Source organism: Trachypithecus francoisi, unplaced genomic scaffold, assembly GCF_009764315.1.
Source record: "Trachypithecus francoisi isolate TF-2019V2 unplaced genomic scaffold, Tfra_2.0 Lachesis_group1, whole genome shotgun sequence".
In the NCBI taxonomy this organism is placed as follows: domain Eukaryota; kingdom Metazoa; phylum Chordata; class Mammalia; order Primates; family Cercopithecidae; genus Trachypithecus; species Trachypithecus francoisi.
This window is the reverse complement of record NW_022681454.1, coordinates 167,120,855-167,139,559: the sequence shown is the minus strand read 5'-3', so window position 1 is coordinate 167,139,559 and position 18,705 is coordinate 167,120,855. Positions and strand designations below refer to the sequence as shown.

Genomic DNA, 18,705 nt, shown 5'->3' with positions numbered 1-18,705 from the left:
ATGAGGAGGTAGCCAATCCTGGAAGAGGACCTCGGCAATTAGCAACGTGAACATCAAAAAGTTTTATTGCCGAGAGCTGGAGGCGCCGCCCCTGCAGCCCCGGGATTGGCGTGAGGAGCCTCTGACGACATATATTAACCCGAGCAGCCCTAAAGATGTAGCTGTACATGGAGATCTTCCTGGGAAAATCCGCTTGCTCCCCTCACGTCATCCAGCCCAGGAGAACCACCGCCGTCACCCCGGAGCTTCCTCAGCCACCGCGCAAGAGCCCTCCGAGAGCCCGAGCCGCAGCCTTGGAGCTCCAAGGCTCATTCAGGGCCCCAGATCCTTAACTCGAAAGGAGAGGATCTGAGAAAATGGATGCACTGAGACCTCTCTGAAAACCCTCCGAGAGAGCCTGAGAGGAGCGAGGACACGTTACTCTTACTCGCAGCTAAAATCACATTTAAGGACCAAAACAACAACAACCAAAAATTTCATTAAAACAATAAGCGCCCAAGAACCCAGATCGGGCTGGTAGGGGGAGGGGAAAAGCGGGAAGGGGAGGGTCGCACGGAGGTAGTTTTGCAGTAAGCAGTCGACCCCGCCGCCTCCCGGCACAGCTGGACCGGCTCCTCCAGCCGCGGCTCAGACTCGTCCCTGGATTCCGGGTTAGCTTCGGTGCCAGGACCGCGGCCCGGACTTGGATTCCCGAGACTCCGCGCAGCAGCCTCGCGGGAGCCCCTGCACCTTTGTATGAGCACGAGAGGATTCTGCCTCCGCGCAGCAGCCGGGGAAGCAGGAGCCGAAGCGCGGGCCGTGGAGCAAGGCGGGAACCGGCGGCGGCGGCGGCGGCGGCCAGGGGCGCACGGTGCCAGGACCAGCTCGCCGCGCCCCATGGGGAGCCGGCGGCCGCAGCGCTGCTGAAGCGGGCCCGGCTGGCCAGGCGAGGGGACGGGGCCCGGGCTGCAGCAGCCCCCTCTGCGGCTGCCGGGCGGGCCCGGGCGCCCGGGGGCTGGGGGGTGGGGGGTGGGGGAGGACGCCGAGCGCCGAGGCAGGGGCCCGGGCCGAGGGCGCGGTGGGGCTGCGGGCACGCTGGGGCGCGTGGAGGGGCGCGGAGGGCGAAATGAGTCTGGTAGGCGGTTTCCCCCACCACCCGGTGGTGCACCATGAGGGCTACCCGTTTGCCGCCGCCGCCGCCGCAGCTGCCGCCGCTGCCGCCAGCCGCTGCAGCCATGAGGAGAACCCCTACTTCCATGGCTGGCTCATCGGCCACCCCGAGATGTCGCCCCCCGACTACAGCATGGCCCTGTCCTACAGCCCCGAGTATGCCAGCGGCGCCGCCGGCCTGGACCACTCCCATTACGGGGGGGTGCCGCCGGGCGCCGGGCCCCCGGGCCTGGGGGGGCCGCGCCCGGTGAAGCGCCGCGGCACCGCCAACCGCAAGGAGCGGCGCAGGACTCAGAGCATCAACAGCGCCTTCGCCGAACTGCGCGAGTGCATCCCCAACGTACCCGCCGACACCAAACTCTCCAAAATCAAGACCCTGCGCCTGGCCACCAGCTACATCGCCTACCTCATGGACCTGCTGGCCAAGGACGACCAGAATGGCGAGGCGGAGGCCTTCAAGGCAGAGATAAAGAAGACCGACGTGAAAGAGGAGAAGAGGAAGAAGGAGCTGGTCAGTACCAGGGGGCGGCAGGCGGTGGGGCTGAGGGGGTCAGGGAACGGGTGCTCCCGGCCTCTTTCCAATTGGGCTGAGAAATGGCAACTCGCGTTCTTTGGCTTCGTCCCGCGCCAAGGTTGTTTGCACCAGGTAGTGTGAGGATGGCTTCCGGCATAAGCAGAGAGTTGAGGGGAGGGTGTCAGCAGGAAGAGGACAAAGTTAGGGATGCTTTGCGCTGGTGATCTTACCTCCAGGTTATCACTGCCCCCTAGCACTTAGGACGGACCTCGAAAAGTCTGGGTCTTGATCTATCGCGATCGGACTGGTCTGGACGGACGCCTCATCCCGTATCTGTTAGACCCTTCTTTCGGCCTCCAATCCGATCTTGCTTTCAGATGTTTCCAGAATAAGTCTCAAAGAAGCCCTTGATTCCCATTATTTCACTATTGATAGCACTCCCTACCCCACTCCCAGAAGGAGGCTGCCACTGAGACTGAGTCCTGAGTTTTGTGGTTGTTCTTATACTATGCCCGGAAGACGTAATGGTAAACATAAAATAAGTACTTTTGACTTCAAAATACAGTTCCAATTTTTCCTTGGCTATGACGTTAAAATGTAATTTCCCAGATGAATATATTCCATTGGCATTTCTAATTTTATTTGAATAGCCGGTACATTTTAAGGGGAAAAAGGTATTACTATGGTCATTGTTTCAAAAATAACACGAAAGTAAATTGAGCCGTTTAAAGTTTCATCAGATTCCTACCAAGTGCCCACAGGGCGGTGGTGCAGGATAGAGCTATGTCCACAAAGGGCCCAGAAGATAATTGAATTTGTCGAATTTTTCTTCTTTGGCCCCTGCAGTCCTTTGGTGGCTGCATAATCGAGTGACCTCCCGAATAACCAGAGATTTCAGAGGCCTTGAAGGAGAGGCACTGCTGAGCCGGAGGCCGAGAGCCTCTGGCCGAGAGGCCCAGGCCGAAACAGGCTCCTTCGCCCTGTTTTTCCTAGAGGTGGATCTGGGATTGCTAATGAAAACAGAGAAACCAGACTTAGCGCCGACTCCAGCGCCCTCCCCTACATCTGGAGTAAGAGAAAAGGCCCCCAGCTCCTCCATAAACGACTCGAAAACCGGCGGTTGTTTATAAACTTGTGGATCCGGTAGTTGAGCTCTGCAGCGCGGAGGCCTCCGCGCCGGCTAGGGTAGCGCTAACCTTTGTAGCTTCTCTGCAGGGGCTGGGACTCCCCCTTCGTATCCTTTCCTCTCTGGTTCACTGTCTCCTCCCGCCCAGGAAGCGCCGGGTCGGTGTGGAACCAGGTATCCTCTCTGAATTTCTCTTTCCACTTTTCTTGCCCTCGCCTTCCCTCTGTGCAGAACGAAATCTTGAAAAGCACAGTGAGCAGCAACGACAAGAAAACCAAAGGCCGAACGGGCTGGCCGCAGCACGTCTGGGCCCTGGAGCTCAAGCAGTGAGGAGGAGGAGGAGGAGGAGGAAGAGAGCGCGAGTGAGCCGGGGCCAAGGCGCCAGATGCAGACCCAGGACTCCGGAAAAGCCGTCCGCGCTCGGCTCTGAGGACTCCTTGCATTTGGAATCATCCGGTTTATTTATGTGCAATTTCCTTCCCCTCTCTTTGACCCCCTTTGAGGCATCCGCTCCCCGTCTCCCCCTCCAAAAAAAAAAGTGGATATTTGAAGAAAAGCATTCCATATTTTAATATGAAGAGGACACTCCCGTGTGGTAAGGGATCCCGTCGTCTCGTAGATTCTGTGTGCGTGAATGTTCCCTCTTGGCTGTGTAGACACCAGCGTTGCCCCCCGCCAACCTATCCAACCCCTTCCAGATAAAGACAGTGGGCACTAGTGCGTTTGTGAAGTGTATCTTTAATACTTGGCCTTTGGATATAAATATTCCTGGGGATTATAAAGTTTTATTTCAAAGCAGAAAACAGGGCCGCTAACATTTCCGTTGGGATCGGTATCTAGTGCTGTCCGTTCATCTGTGGTCGTTCCCTCTTTGAAGATGTTTCCAACAGCCACTTGTTTTGTGCACTTCCGTCCTCTAAAACTAAATGGAATTTAATTAATATTGAAAGTGTAAACGTTGTAAGTATTCAATAACCACTGTGTTTTTTTTTTTTTTTTTTTTTTACGGAAACCCTAATCTTTTAATGGTTGATACCTCAAAAGAGTTTTGAAAACAAAGCTGTTATACTTGTTTTCATAATATTTAAAATATTCAGAAGTAAACTAAATTATCATGACTGCCTCTAACTTTTTTAAAGACTCAGTGTTCCAACCAGTCAACCTGACCTGCGGTCTACGCAGGAGGAGGAGGTGTTCTTAAAGAGAAGTGTCCTTGTTACAAACCCTGCAAAGGGTCTGGGCTCTGTCGGAGTGGTGTCTCTTTCCCTCTTCCACCAGCTGGAGAACGCTGAGTATTCTCTAGAAGGAAGATCTGGGCTGGAGAACCCAGCCCGGCAGTTCCCTCAGAAGCTGTAATAGTGCTGTTGCTTTCCTGAAATCAATCAGAAGCCGTTTCTTGAGGCCGTCAGTTTTTGTTTGGAGAGTGTGTTTCTGGTGGAGGAGTTGTGAGAACCCCGGCATTATTGCTGCAACGGGAACTAGTCTGGGTGTTTAATTCAAACTATGGGGCTTTCATCCAAGAAAAAAAAAAAAGGAAAAAGAAAAGAGAGGAGAGGATTTTGCTCTCATCTGAGCAGGCGGGAAAGGGGAGTGGAAGGAGTTTCGAAAAAGTCCATGATTAGGTAACAACGAATTTTACGTCAAGTAAGAAATCGCGAACAAGACCACGGATTTAAAGGGGGGCGAGGGGCGGATTAGATTTACAAGGAGTTACAGGGAACTCAATATTAACTGTGCGGTGTCTGAAGTCTTCCCGGCCGCAGCCCAGCGGAACAAGCGATACCCTCCCGGGACTACTGGCAGCCGGGCACCCGGGATCTCTCCCTGTTGGGTCTTTGGGCTCCCTGAGCCCCAGCTCGTCCCAGAAGAAAGTCCCAGCGGCCTCCTTTGCCTGCAGCCTTGGCGGAAGCTTGAATCTCAGCTCTAGAAACCGGAGAAACTAAAGTGCCTGTGCCGGCTGAGGGGAGGGGAGAGGAGGCTGGGAGGGATTTTGGAAGGGGGTGGGAGGAGGAGAGAGAAAGGTGAACCGTATTAAAAAGTGGTTTGTTTCATGAAACGCCGCGTATATAAATCTGGTGTTGGAGAGGCTTGCCAGAGGGTTTCCATCCTGGAACCCATCCTCAGGGTGATGTTCGCACCTTGGCCTCGGGCACAGACCCTCCCACGATATCCCAAGGGTTCCCGCGCCTAGCTGGTGTCCACTATGACCCCTCTGCCTGCAGCAGGCCGAATCAGACCCGACGTGGGCGATTTCAGAAGTGCCCAGGGAGAGACAAGCTAGAGGCTCTGCGGACTTCTGCGGGCGGCTGACAACGCGAGGGCGAGGGGTTAGAACAACTCGGCCAAAGCGATCTGAACTTTCTCCTCTTGGGTCAGCCGGCGCTGGGTCGATCTGGTGGGCGCGGGGCTGTGTTTACAGACACTTGCCTTTGTTTATAACACGGGGAGGAGGTGTGGGGGAGGCGCGCCCTGATTTTCTGTTGTTCTCCCAATCTTCCTGAGTTTGATCGAGTGGTTCCCTCCCTCTCCTGGTTCCAGTTGTCTTCTGCGTCTTTATTTTAATCCGCTCAGGAGAAAGCCATCAGGTCCTAGACTTGGAAGAAAGGAGCCTACCAAAGTGTTGGAGTAAACAGTGGTGGAGGAGGTGAGGTTTTAAAAACAGGAACCGGAGAGGAGTTGTCTTCACCACGCAGGTACCCTTCTGTGCGCCTTGCATAGCTGGTCTCCGCCATCTGGGCCTTAAGGCACTTTTGCAGGTTTAACACTTTCTCTGGCTTATTAAACAACAACAGAGGGAAACGAAAAGACCCCGGCTCACCATTGCTACAGAGAAACTTGCTAATACACACGCCATTTAAACCTGCGCTCCTCTTTGGCCCCGGCCAAGCGCAGCCTGCCTCCTCTTCCTCAGGGCCAGCAGCACCAGGCCTGTTCACCCCACCCGCCCTGCCATTTCAACTCGCCAGAAACCCTAACCAGCCAGATACCCAGCAGACCCGACACCTCAGACGGCAGAATGCCCAGCTGCCTGAACCTGCAGGCGGCTGGACCCCCTAACCAGACGCACACCCCAACCGACTAGACTCTTCAACCGGCAGGACACCCCAGATTATCTGTTACCCCAGACGCTCTCAGCCACCCAACATCACCGCCCCACGTTGTCAAGTCCCAGGAAGTGAAAGGAGTACTGGGCAGGCGCTTCTTCTGAGCTTCCATGCTTTTCTCTTCCAACACTTATTTCTCTTTTAACTTCTTCTTTGTTTAAAAAAATTTCCAAGCCTCTACTTCCGAGACCGGCTAAAAGGCCTCTGTTTTAATTGCTCGGATAATGTGGTTGCTGCCATTTTGTTAAGAGCAATCACTCCTGCAGGGAAATCACAAGCGTTCTAGACAGGCCGGAGCCGACAAAAATGTAGGATTTGACGTTAAAAGCTAAATGGGAAGCTGCGGCGGCGGAAGGTAAATTGATGGTAGATCTGGCTGTCAGGGCTCTGCCCCAGACCGCTGCGCAGGCCAAGCGCCTGATAACCCTGAAGCACCGGAGGGGCAAAGGCTTGGCCAGTTGTAGACTGTGTGTGTGTGTGTGTGTAGACCCATTCTCAGCTTGGGAAGCAGTTTGAAAAACTGCAGAGTGGGGGCCCTGCTCCCAATTGCCTGGGCACCGACAGCAACTTAAAGGGCTTTTCCAGGCCGAGACAGCAAGCTCCAGCTTTCGGGATGGGTTAGCCAGTAGGCCCAGGCATTTAGGAAAGGTGGACCTCTGGGTCTGGGCTGCCTCCTTAGGTGTAGGAGCACCAGGTTGCTTGATTGTGATGAGGTGAATGTAGCAGCCGTGCTAGAGAGCGCAGCCTGAGGGCCTCTTAGAAAGCACTTATGTGTGTGTGTGTCAGGAGTGGAGGGTGGCTCAATTCCTTCGACCAGACTGCTAGCCCTTGCCCCAGCTTGGCGTGAATTGCAGAGCTAGTCTCCCACTCGGATTGGTGAAGTAGCAGGAGAACGAGAGAGGTGGGCGCACCTGGAATTCGCAGGAAGGGTTGAGGAAGGTGAGGATGAGCTCAAATGCAAAGCGGCAGGATATACGAGACTTGGGAGTTCCTTCCCAGACTATAGATTTGCAGAGAGAACCCGGGCCAGTTGCAAGGGACACAAGCAGGGCAAAGCGTGCCAGGAAAACTGGGACTGAATATATACTGCGGGCCTACAAAGCGCAAGAAACCGCTCAGTTAGCCCTGAAGCTTTAATCAAATGTTGCGCGGATTTTGTTTTCCACAGCCGCCTTCAGTTCTCCCTGCCTGTGAATCCCACCCAGGCTCCTCGATTTGGAAAAGGAGCTGGCTAGTGGGTGCCAAGCAGAGATGGTCTTGAGGGAGGCTTGTGGCATGGGCCCCGTAGAGGGCCGAATCTTGACCCTTGTGACCTGAGGGTACCTATTCCCTCCGTTGGACCCAGCTCACAAGAGTCCAGATCTCCACGTAAGGAGGGGGCGCTAAGGAGTCTCCCGGAGGCACAGGACTCCTGGCCTCTCAGAGCCTGCGGATCTCTTGGAGAGAAAAACCCAGGAGTCACCCTCAGACTGGGGCCCAGGACCCTGGTTGGAGGCTCCAACAGCCCCCTCCCTGAGGAAGCTCCGCAGTGCAATGAATTGCTATTGGGATTAAGTCTACCGGGAATGGGGGTTGGGGGAGACCGACTACGTGTTTTTTAAATGTTTAGAAAGAAGGGGGAGGGGAGAACTCCGGGAGAGGAAACCAATCCCACGTTTCCGGGGGCAGGACAGTTCTGAGCGCGCCTCCTTACCACCCAGCCGCTGCGCAACGCGTGCTTCCCGCACAGCAACTGTCTGCCCAACTCCAATCACCCTGGAACCGCTAAGCGGCTTCAGTCTGAGGGCTAATGGAGGTTAAAGAGCACCAGGTATCTGACTTACGTGCACTGAACTTACAGATCTCTCGCCCCGTTCTCCCTGCTCTACCCTGCCGAAGCCAGTTCCCATCGTGAAGTGCACCCTCACCTCTTCCCCCAAGAGACCCCCCTGCACACACATTCCCTTCAAATTCTCCCGGTATTTGGGCCGCTTTGATGATCAGATGGTAGAGCCCTGATTACAAATTTATTCCCGGCCTCTCTGTCGGTCTTTATCTCCGCTATTGGGGACATCTGGGAGTGATTAGTGCCGCGCCCGCGCCCGGCCGCGCTCGCCTATCTGGCCGCGGCGGGGCCGGAGCCTCGCTGACGTCAGGGCAGACGGCTCGGAGCCATCCCAGCCGAGCTGGGTGTAATCGGCGGCCGCGCGGCCAAGTCCTCCCCGGGCCAGGCCAGCAGCTGGAACGCGCCGCCCGCCTGCGTATAGGGACTTTATAAATATGTATTTTTAGCCCAGAAGACTTTGTGTTTTCCTTGTTTGGGGTAAGGAGGGGCCAGTTAACGTCTCTGCTGCCCCCTCCCCACTCTAAATTTTCCAACTCGCTACGGCTGGAGCACTCCGCCTGGAAAGCCTTCCACAGGCGGTCGCTTCTTTGCTACGTCCCTGCGCAGGCGAAGCTTCCCTGCGGCAACAACTGCGTCCCGAGCGGTGCCAGTGCAAGTCCTGGATGGGCTTGGGGTTGCTCTTAGGGGTAAGGCTCTTATGCCACCTCTTAGGGTTGCCCTCCTCTCACTGGCAACTGCTCCACCCTACAGCCCTCGGGCCAGAATTGTGGGAGTTTCTGTCTAGAGGGATGGCCTGGCAGAAGCTGATTACAGAATGCGATGTCTTTTAGCAGCTGCCTTTGCACCTGTTATTAAAGCCTAAAATACCTAGCGAGCCGAGGCGCTGGACCCTCTTTCGCCCCGCCCTTCCCCCAACCCCCCAGGGAGTTGTCCTTGGCGCAAACACACCTCGCAAGGGCAAGGACGGCTGGCGGCAGCTTTGTCCCCTACTACGTCCCAGTGTTCAGAGTAGAGGCTGCATATATTTGCATAATTCCTGGACGGGCTGACTGACGCCCCTGACCCTAGCGTTCTGCGGGCTGGCCTGGTCTCTCCTGAAGTAAGGGGTGCTGGGATTAATCCAACACCTGAACTTTCCACTCCCCGGACAACTAGATACAATGACAAATTCAGCCTGGTTTTCACCCTACCTTCACCAGAAATTCTGATTCAGCGGGTCAGGGGCTCGACTGGAAACCTGCAATTTTCAAAATCTCTCCCAGAGGATGCCTAACCACTGTACCAAAGGAAGGCATCACCCACCCAGCCTGTCTCCCACCCTGGACACCTTCTCCATGACCCGTGTGAAGTCCAGGATGGTGAGAATGGGGATGGGTGAAGAGAGGCCTGCATTATTTAAAGTCTTTACAGGGAGAGAATTAGCCATATTATTGGATCAGCCCTACACCTCTGACTCATTGGGCAGCACAAGGATTCAAAGCAAACCCAGAAGATGCTGTTTATTCCTGCCGGGGATACAAAGGGCAAGCGGAGTGTTCAGTCAGAAGCTAGGATGAATGTAACTAGAGGAAAAGGAAAACAGCTCCTGATGTGAGTGGATCGACAAGAAGATCTACTTGGGGTACACAAATAGTATCACAAATAATCAGGGAATCCAACTGAGGAAAATTCCCAAAAGTCCATGTCACCTCAGTTCTTTGCGGAAAGCCTATACACCAACTCCAAAGTGTCTTCATGTAATCTAGAATCAGAAAGAAACATTTCCTCTCGTCAGGGAAATGTCCCATTGAGAGCCTGGTCCCCTCTCCTACCCACCCCTGTCTGGAGCCAAGAGGGAAGGAAACAGCTCTATAGTTTGGGGGCTAAGGATAGGGAATGAGCCTTTTAGACAATTGTGTCCTCAGTGACTGAAGGATTTTGGCCTATTTGTGCTTCTAGAAGGAGGAGAAATGGGCAATGTCTGCACAAAATACAGTTTTCTAGAGTGCTGGAAAGTGGGTTCTCTACGATCTGTCTGAATGGTGGAGCTGACTGAGACACAGTTTTCTAAATCACTCAGGTCGCTCAAAAGCAAACAGCAAAAAACAAGCAAACAAAAAACTCCACATCACTTGTGCCTATAATACTTTCTTGCTCAGAGTATAAACAAACTTTCACTTGAATTAAGTGGAATAAATCCACATGGAACACAGGCTCAGAGATTCCCAGTTTGGATTTTCAAGCAAAGAAGACAGACTTGCAGGTAGCTAAACTGTTCGTGCAAAAGATCAGAGGGTAGTCACCAGGCCACTTCTGCAAGTAACACCCTAGTTGTTTTCTCAAATAGTATTTTTAATGCATGACCATTCATGAGCAACCAGATCTAACCAACCTGATGCTTGCTTCTCCATGGCTAGATGGAGTGTTTGAAAATATCGTTCCTTAATGTATCACCACATCTTTTTTCAGTTCATTGGTGACCCGGAACTAAAGAGTAAGGGAGACTCTTCTGTAAAGGCAGGTTGTTTGAAACTTGTTTTTTCCCCACCTGCCAAGATCCTTTACAACAAACAGTGTACTGACTCAGGGTCAGTGAGAATGTTCAACTTTCATTGCCTAGAGAAGAGGCCAAAAAAGATATGATCCTTAGATGGCAGTAAATCCATCCTTTGTAAAAAGATGGAAGCCAAGGGCCACTGACGCCAGTGCAGGGTTGCCTTCAGTTTAAAGTGGGTTGTTAATGTCGTTGCCTGGAGCTGACATTTTTGTCTTTAGGATAAGGCAGAAAAGCAGGAAAAGAAGACTGTTACTTTTGAAGAAAACGTGAAAACGCAACCTCAGTTGGTAACTAGTACTTGGCGAAGAAAGCAAGCCGGTGCGGTTTTAATGCAAGAAAGTAACGGCCAGGCCTCTTGACCTTCGCTTTGCAAATCTGGTTTTCATATTCTTGCTCAGTAATCACCCAAAGCCATAACTGTCTCTGAAATTATTCATTAAAGTCATTTTCAAGGATTCTCACAGGATGACTCTTTTACGTTTATGATCTTGTGAGAGCAATGACATCAGCCTCTGTTTTCCGCTTTTAATTAATGTGCCTCGAAGAGGCGAGGGGCCGTGGCTGTGTGCGTGGGGAGGGGGCGGGCCGGGATGGAATCCACCGGCCCTGGTGCTCCTGGCGCGGTCAGCTGAGCTCAGGCGCGCAGACATCCTTTGATTAAGGAGGGTATTTCGGGGAGTGCAGGCTGTGCAGAAGATCACGGCTGTGCCCTGTGGTGCTGTCAGCAGTGACAGATCCCAGATGGGGCCGCTACTGTATGGCAGATTGAGTTTCTCAGCAGAAAACTCACCCTCCCTCCTAAACGTCTTCAAAAACCTTCTCCAGATACTCCAGGTCTCTTCGTGTGAAACTGAAAAAGTCCAACCTCAAAGTTGGTTTAGAGTGCGTGTGTGTATGTTACGTTTTTTTTTTTCTTCCTTCCTCTATTTTTTCTCTGCACTTCTTCCTCCTCTGAGCATCTTCGACCCGCAGGGCTACCTGGCTGCTAATAGCGTAGACGTGGCGGGCCTGGGGGTTCCTGTTCGCCTAGCTCACAGCGCCACGCCGACGACACAGCACCGAAGGGCCCCGAAGGCAACCCGGTGGGTAGGGGCGCGGCGGAAGGGAAGTGGGGGGCAACTCTAGCGTATCTCGGGAAGCCGGGGGTGGGCCGCAAGGACCAAACACTCCAGTACAGAGAAGGGGAGATGCTGGCGGGAAGCGGGGAGCAGGGGGCCGGGGCAGGGGGCAGCGCGGACACAAAGGCGGAAGCAGAGAATACTTTGGCCAGGCTCCTGAACCTGCTCCTGCCAGCCATGCGTCTTTGCTCCGCGGAGCGTCGATCCACCAGCCTGGGCATTTTCGAACGGCAAAGTGGAGACCAAAAAGAGGGCTCAGGGGCTAACTGCTAGGATTGGGAAACGGTGAAGACGGGTCCCAGATGCAGCAGGGGCTCGGCAGGGTCTGGAATGGGGAGAAGGGGGACTGCGGAATTCCATACTGCGGCTCAAGGCCGAAGGCTGGGCAGGCCTCTCGAAGGTGAGAGGGGAAGCTTGAAAAGTAGCTTTCTGCATAAGAATTCACCCACTTAGGGATTGCTAGTCTGTGTTCCGAGTTTCACATTCCAACAGTGTGTTGGAAACTCTGTTGCAGAAACATTTGAACTTATTTTAAACCTTTATTTTAAAAAATAAGTAACTTTACATAAAAGCCCCGGGTTCCCTGCCTACCTGTATACAACCGAGAATCCTCCCGTCCCCCTGTCCCCCACCCTAGGTATCCAAGACTGGCTCCCGGGGAGCAGCAGTGGCTGGGAGAGAGGCAGAAAGGCAGAGAAAGGTGTGCCGCACCCAGTTCGGAGCTGATTTCCAGGCCCCACCCATTCCTGCCCTAGCGTTCCTCTTAAACTGTAGAACTTGGAGCGTTCCCGCGGGCGAAAAAAATGAGAGAACAGAAGGGGAACCTAGAGACAGCGAATACTGTTTTAACTTAAAGATAGGCAATTTCTTTTTTCTTCGAGATACTAGGACAGCCTCCTCCCACAGCCCTTCTGGGTGAGGGCAGCTTGCAGAGCCTCTATTAGGCTTACAAAAGGACCTCTGGGGAGCAGATAGAGGAGCTAAAAATACCTCAGACGCTAGGCCCGAGGTCCGGGAGGAGCTCATCACTCGCTCTCGCTCTGGCCCTGCCCAGGAGGGCGCTTTCGCCTTTTGCATTCTGAGGGCCTGGGCCGGCGAGGCTAGGGGCCCACACTAGTTTTGCCTTCACTTTGCGACCAGACCCGGCTCTTTTGAGGCCACGCCGGTTACTCTTAATAAAGAAGACCTCCAGTCCAATCTCCGGTAAAATCAGAAAATCAGACGTCACACTTTTGATGCTCTCCAATAAGCCCCCTCCACAGACTCAGTTTTTAAAAAGAAAAGAGGTGGGACAGTTAGGCCCTATTTTATACCAAAAACAATACGGTCACGCAAAGATTCTTCTCAGGTTTGGGTAATGCGCTGTGTGGACATACGCAGTTACCTGCAGTCCTGGCACACCATCTGATTGTGAAAGAACCGGTGAACCCCTTATTTCAGCCCTCTCCAGAAAAAAAAAAAAAACAGCAGTTACTTGCCCCTCGTGTCCTCCCTTGGTTGTCGGCAAAAAACGCAAAACTCCTTACATAAAGGCAAAACACACAATGAATTTCAAAACTCCCGCTCGCCCCTCCCGGAGGGCGGCTTTTCTTTTCTCTGCCCATGCTGGATGAAAGTGGTTTATTTTGATTTTTTTTCTTGTACCCACATGCCTTGTAAAAGGTTCCTGTGCACGGGCCTGGCCCCCCTCTGATGACCGCAGGGCCTTGCTTCCAGACTGCAGTCCCCGCCACTTGGTTTTTAAGTCCTCGCCTGGAGCCGAGGTGTAATTGTGACCCCGCCCGAGCCCCGAGCCTCCCGGGGGGATGGTTGGCCCGGCCTGCGTTGGGGCCGGGACCTCCCAAGTGGCGGCCTGGGCGCCGGGAGCCGCATGGTCTTCTCCTTCCCTGCCTCCTCCTTTTCTCCCTCCCCTGCAGACTTTGCTCGTTTTCTCCTCATTTCCCCAGCTTGCTAAGCGTTACGGCGCACAGAATTTCTCTCCACTTTTTTGATTTTCTCTTGCCTTTTCCTTTCTAGCACCTTATTACCGCTCTCTCGGTCGCCTTCACGTTGAGATCCCAGGCCCAGAGAAGGAAAGTGGGACTTTGTCGAAATATTGGGGGAAGAACTGGGAACCTCTGGCCCCCTCGGCGCCGCGGTGGAGTCGGAACCCGGCGCGCCTCTGCGTAACGTCAGCGCGCGGGGTAATTTACCTTCCCTGGGCGCCTGTCAATATGACTAATTTCCACAGGGGTCAAAAAGCCTTTCTCCGGCAGTCCATCTTGGAACGCTCTCTTACGCAGTAGAGGAGGTTGGTTGTTTTGTTTCCAACCCTAGAAATAAATACTCTTGGGGCGTCCCTGCCAATGGCAGCCCAAGAGGAGCAGAGGAATATACACGGTGTCAATTAAAGGCAGTTTTCCTTGAACTCTGAACTATGATTGGGCGTAAACGAGAGCGACCTGCTTGCCTTTTAATACACATTACCTAACTCGTCCTTGATACCAATGGTTCCTTTAGAAACAGAAAATCAAAAAAGGAGGAAAATAATCATCGCTCCAGTTCTTCTCTGCCGCCTGCAGATGCCTATTGAAATATTTTATCTGCATTTCAGGGTGTAACTTAAATGTAGAGTATGTGCGCGTGTCTTGCTAATCTGGCCTGGACAAAAAGTAAATATATTATCCGGGTAGTGTTTTACAATAAGTTTTAAACTGCTACCAAGCTGTAAGTGTGAATCAGTGCTGTGAAGCCAATTAAACATTCTCTGGGACTCGCCAGAAGCGGCTAATTGGTACTGGTAGCAAAACCTGGACTCACTTTAAGAAGTGCTCGGAAGGAAGCCTACGTGGTTAGCGGGTCAGGACGATTCTGTCTGCAAAGTCCTCTCTTGCATGGAGCAGGGAGTGGGAAGATGAAGAGCATTTTTGGCTCCCGTGGGGCACCCAGATGGGTCCCTTGGGTCTTCGAGGAGGTAAACGCCTTCAATCTGGGGAACTGGTGTCCAGCGAGAAATGAAAGTCGCCAAATAACCCATTTTTCTCCGACCCAAGTTCAGGCACTGAGGCCCCAGCTAATATACTTCTCTGAATTAAATGTTTAACAAACTCTCTGAAAAAAATACGTCCCCACCCCACTTCTTGTGACCTTTAGGCAAGTAAATGCCTGGATTTGGAGCAATTAGAAGCCTCAGTGGAACTAAGATAACCAAGGAGAAGCCTAGGAAGCCTCACAGAGGGCTGCCTGAAGTCGTGGTCCCTGGCTGCTGCCCGCACAGGTGGGTGACACACAGCCCCACCACCTCCCCCCACAGCCTGACCTCCATACCTGCTCTGCCATTCTGGCCACATGCAAACACACACACACACACACACACACACACACACCTCTTTCCTTCTCTCATCTGTTGGTGCATTTATGACCTAATGAAAGTATATCCTTTAGGGAAAAGACTGTCTATAAAACTTGAAATATGAAGAACCCATTTGGATATTCCCACTCCAGGCCAGGCCTGAACTTGAAGTTTTTTTTTAGCACAAACACCTTGACTCCTTCTGTTGCTTCTATAATCACCCTGTTATTTTTACTAAACAATGAGAATTGGTTCTAAATGACCTCTGCTCATTTCCTGTGGAAGGAGAAAAGTCTCCAACCTGAGAACATATCTTTATTTGCTGGAAGGTATTCTTTGGCGGGAAAGGAGGGGAATAATTTTACTTTCTATCCCTTGTCATCTTGGAAAAATCCTGACACTGTACGTTCCAACTTCTGCAAACAACTGGGGAAACCAAGGATGCTTTCAACTCCCTTCCATTTCCTTCCTGCCCCACCATTTCCCCCAGTTGCCACCTTTTTGGGTATTACAAACATTGACCCATTCTTTCTCGTGGTCACTGTATGAAATGCCTATCAGTTTCCAACATAAATGAGTGCCCTTTGGAAATCCTACTGTTAACCACCTGCCTTTGTGGGAAAAGGCCATCTGATTTTGTGTTTTGGGGAGGGTCTGTTTATTGCCGCAAATGGATGGAATAGATATTATTGCCTTGTGATTTTATATATAGCATATCTTTAAACAAGACAGTTAAGTCTCTTATTTTGCAATTTGACTTTCGCTGTAAGAGTGGCTTAAGTTGTTTATTAGCTGGGGCTATAAAACAGGAAAAGCTGCAGGAGAAATAAACAAAAGAATGAGCTGAAGAGCTCTATTCTTTGGTAGAGTTGATTTGTTTATTTGCATATTTCTTGAAAAGGAAAACAGTTCTAGCTTAAAATCTTTTTGTCATCCAGCAGCCATTAATGACCTACGGGTAGAAGGGGTCGATTGTTCAATATCCTGCTTAGTTGATCCCTTTGTTTCTGAGTTTACATCACGAAAGGAGTTTACACCATTACTCCCCCCTTTTTTGTTTAAACTTAAAGTTTCATGAGTAGCAAGAGCTTTTACACCTAGGTAAAGCCTTGGGAAGGGAGCAAAGTGCTCAGTCTGCTAAGGTGTAAGAGGGCGTACTTGAAGGGGAGTGCTCTGAGAGGCAGCCATTTCTAGGGAAAGGTCTTGTCCTCTTAGTAACAACAAAAAAGTCCATTTTCAAACATCTATTAGACAATGTCAATTTTTCGTTTCAATTGTGCTCTAGCTTAGCCTTTCCACTTGGGAAAGTGGAAAGGACTCAGCCAGTCCTCCAAGTCTCTGATCCTAGAACTTAACTGGAGGAGCAAATGGCTTTAAACTGACAAGTCTCCCCATTGGGGAAGTTGAGGGAGGAGAGGAATAATGTGCATTTTGCCTCACCTAAGATTTTGTACTTCTGTGAACAAATATTATTTTCTAGTTCGGTTTTCAACTTATGACCCATTGAGCAAAACAAAGTTATTGCATGTTTTTCAATCCCATATCATCAGTAGGTAACATCCTCCTCCTCAGTATGTGGTATTTTGTGTGAATATATTTAGCATCACCTCTCTCATATATATATTCTAATCAGATTAATTTTTCATGAACAGGCAGTAATTCTCATGGTTTAAAAATACCCAAAATGTACATGTGAAAAGTCTCTCCAGTTTCCTCACCCACTGTGATTCATTTTTTATGCATCCTCTCAGAGCTTCCTAATGAGTGGAAAAGCAAATAGAAATATCATCCCTATGGTTCTAGAATGATGCAGGTTGCTCCAGTTGTATCTGTTCTGCTGGTAGGGAGAGAGAAGAAGGAGGGCATCTTGGAAGCTTTGCAGAGCCTCACACCAAATAGAATTTGGGCAAGGTGTGAGATTCCACCTGAATGTAATTTCAAATATCTGGGAAAGAGAAGATGGGGCACATGTGGAATAATCAATCCCTAGGTCTCCAAATTGGATTGTCTTTTCTCTGTGGATGAGGACAAAAAATAAGAAAAAAGAGAAATAAAAGTAAAAACAGTGAGATCAAATTCTGTCTAGAATTGTGGGAATATGGCTCCTCAATTTTTGTGTGTCCCCTCTCTCCAACTCAAACTGAAAAGGTCCACATTGTCTGCATCATATAAGTAACAAATACATTTTCTCCTACCATAGAGAGGTTTTTGCTATGTTCTAGTCCATAGATGGTTTCTATGGTTTATAACAGAAGGAGGTGGGGGATTAGGAAATACACATTTATCACAAAACAATTGAGACAAATTTTGCAGTATAATAACTATGTGTAGACTTGATAGACCCCAGGCATTTTGCCCTTTACAAATTCAAAAAGGCATGAAGGTAAAGACAGAGGTGACTCTTCCCGACACAGAGCAGGGGACACCTTCATTTACATCAATGTGACCCTTGGAGAGGCTGAGGGGTCTTGCTCCCCAAGTCTAATACAGACCTTGAGTGACCTTGGCTATCCTCCACCTAGGAGTTAGATATGGATGGAGAAAAGGACACATCTTGTAGGAAAAGTGCCATGTATAGGGTCCCTATAAAGTGCCAGGGATAGGGGCAGTTCTGCTCTCTGGGATGCTCTGTGACTTGTAGTACCTGGCCAGAGTTGCAGTTAAGTTGGAGTTAAGGAGCACCCCCAGCTGCTCCTTCCCTTATCCTTGTAAATGGTGTTGAAAGCATTTTCAGCTTCTAGATGGACTATAGCCATTACTTTCTCTGCATGTGCACGAGTGCCAGGGGAGAGGGTTGCTAAGTATCCATATTTTCCATGCATACCAAAAATTTCTCTTCTTCCACTTTGGGCTTCTCCCCACTCCTGCCTCATAGTAATACAAGATGAAGTAATAACAACAACAGCTTCTTGCTGATTCTCGTTTCCTCTGAACAGATGTATTTTCCCCTGTCCCTCTTAGGGACGCACTGCTAGGTTTTAGCCTTAGTTGCTGAGGTTAAGCCATCTTCTGAAAGGGGTTAGCTTTCAGATCACCCACTATATTGGACTAACGCCCTCGCAGGACCAAAGGGCATCTGCTGGGTGAAAAGGACCCCAAACCCTCTGCCCCCTGCATCCCTGGAGTTGTTCATCAGACTGGAGGCCAAAGGCCCACATAACTCTAATTAATGTGTGCATATATTGGCCAGCCTCTTGGACGATTTTACCATTAGTACTTGAATTGGCAGGGTCAGACAGTCTGATGCTTGTGTTCTGATGAGGATTTACAGTTCCAATGAATCATGTGACCATGAGTAGACGTGGATAGCACCGTGTTCAGGAGATCCGCCTCTGGTGCTTTCCACCCTGAGGGTCTCTTTCTGTTCCACAAGGAAAGTTCGTCTGGGAGGAACCAACCAAAGAGGGAGGGCACCTTAGAAGTTTAAAATGTTCTCCTCATCTGCATCTCAGCACAGAACATTACTAAGCCAAGTTTATATACATGCATTATAATATATATTACATAACATATATACACAGGAATACAGAAAAAAAATTTATCTTGAAAGTGTTGAATTTAAGACTGGAAATAGGCCTTTAGAGTTCATCTGCTTTAACCTCTTTTTCACAGATGAGAAGACTCAGATCTAAAGATCTAAAGATGCTCTTGGTACCTGGCCAGCATGTAGCACTCCTTCATGAAATTGGGGGTGGGGAGGGCTCCTCTCCCCTCCTTAGGTAGTTATTTCCAGGGATCTCTTGTTTAAGAAAGATAAAGGCATAAAGAGAAAGTTGCAGCAGAAAACGTTTTGCAGAAAAAGAAAAAACAAAATACACAACGAACAACAGTGTAGCGGGCCAGGCCAGGCGAGAAAACAGGTAGCCAGAGAAATGACATCTGAGGCTGGTTAATTGAGCAGGCCTATCTCCACCACTTCCTGAGCGTCTTCACTCTACTCCAAGACTGCTATTAGAGGCTAATGTTTTCCACGGGGCGCGGTGGCTCACGCCTGTAATTCCA

The 18,705-nt window shown here is 50.8% G+C and overlaps 1 protein-coding gene across 3 annotated transcripts; it reads left to right on the top strand.

Moving 5' to 3' along the window:
- Positions 1–102: 102 nt before the first annotated feature.
- HAND2 (heart and neural crest derivatives expressed 2) lies at positions 103–18,705 on the top strand. 3 transcript variants are annotated; one of them, XR_004438215.1, is made up of 3 exons: positions 994–1,660; positions 13,389–14,628; positions 18,316–18,705. XR_004438215.1 is itself a non-coding variant. In XM_033215710.1 (2 exons), the coding sequence occupies exons 1-2, from the start codon at positions 1,106–1,108 to the stop codon at positions 3,117–3,119; spliced, it is 654 nt and encodes a 217-aa protein (XP_033071601.1). In that variant the 5' UTR covers positions 103–1,105; the 3' UTR covers positions 3,120–3,907. The 3 variants fall into 3 exon arrangements, 2 of the variants coding, with proteins under 2 accessions (XP_033071601.1, XP_033071600.1); XM_033215710.1 differs by lacking the exons at positions 13,389–14,628; positions 18,316–18,705 and adding an exon at positions 3,021–3,907 and having other exon boundaries at positions 103–1,660; XM_033215709.1 differs by lacking the exon at positions 18,316–18,705 and having other exon boundaries at positions 13,389–16,772.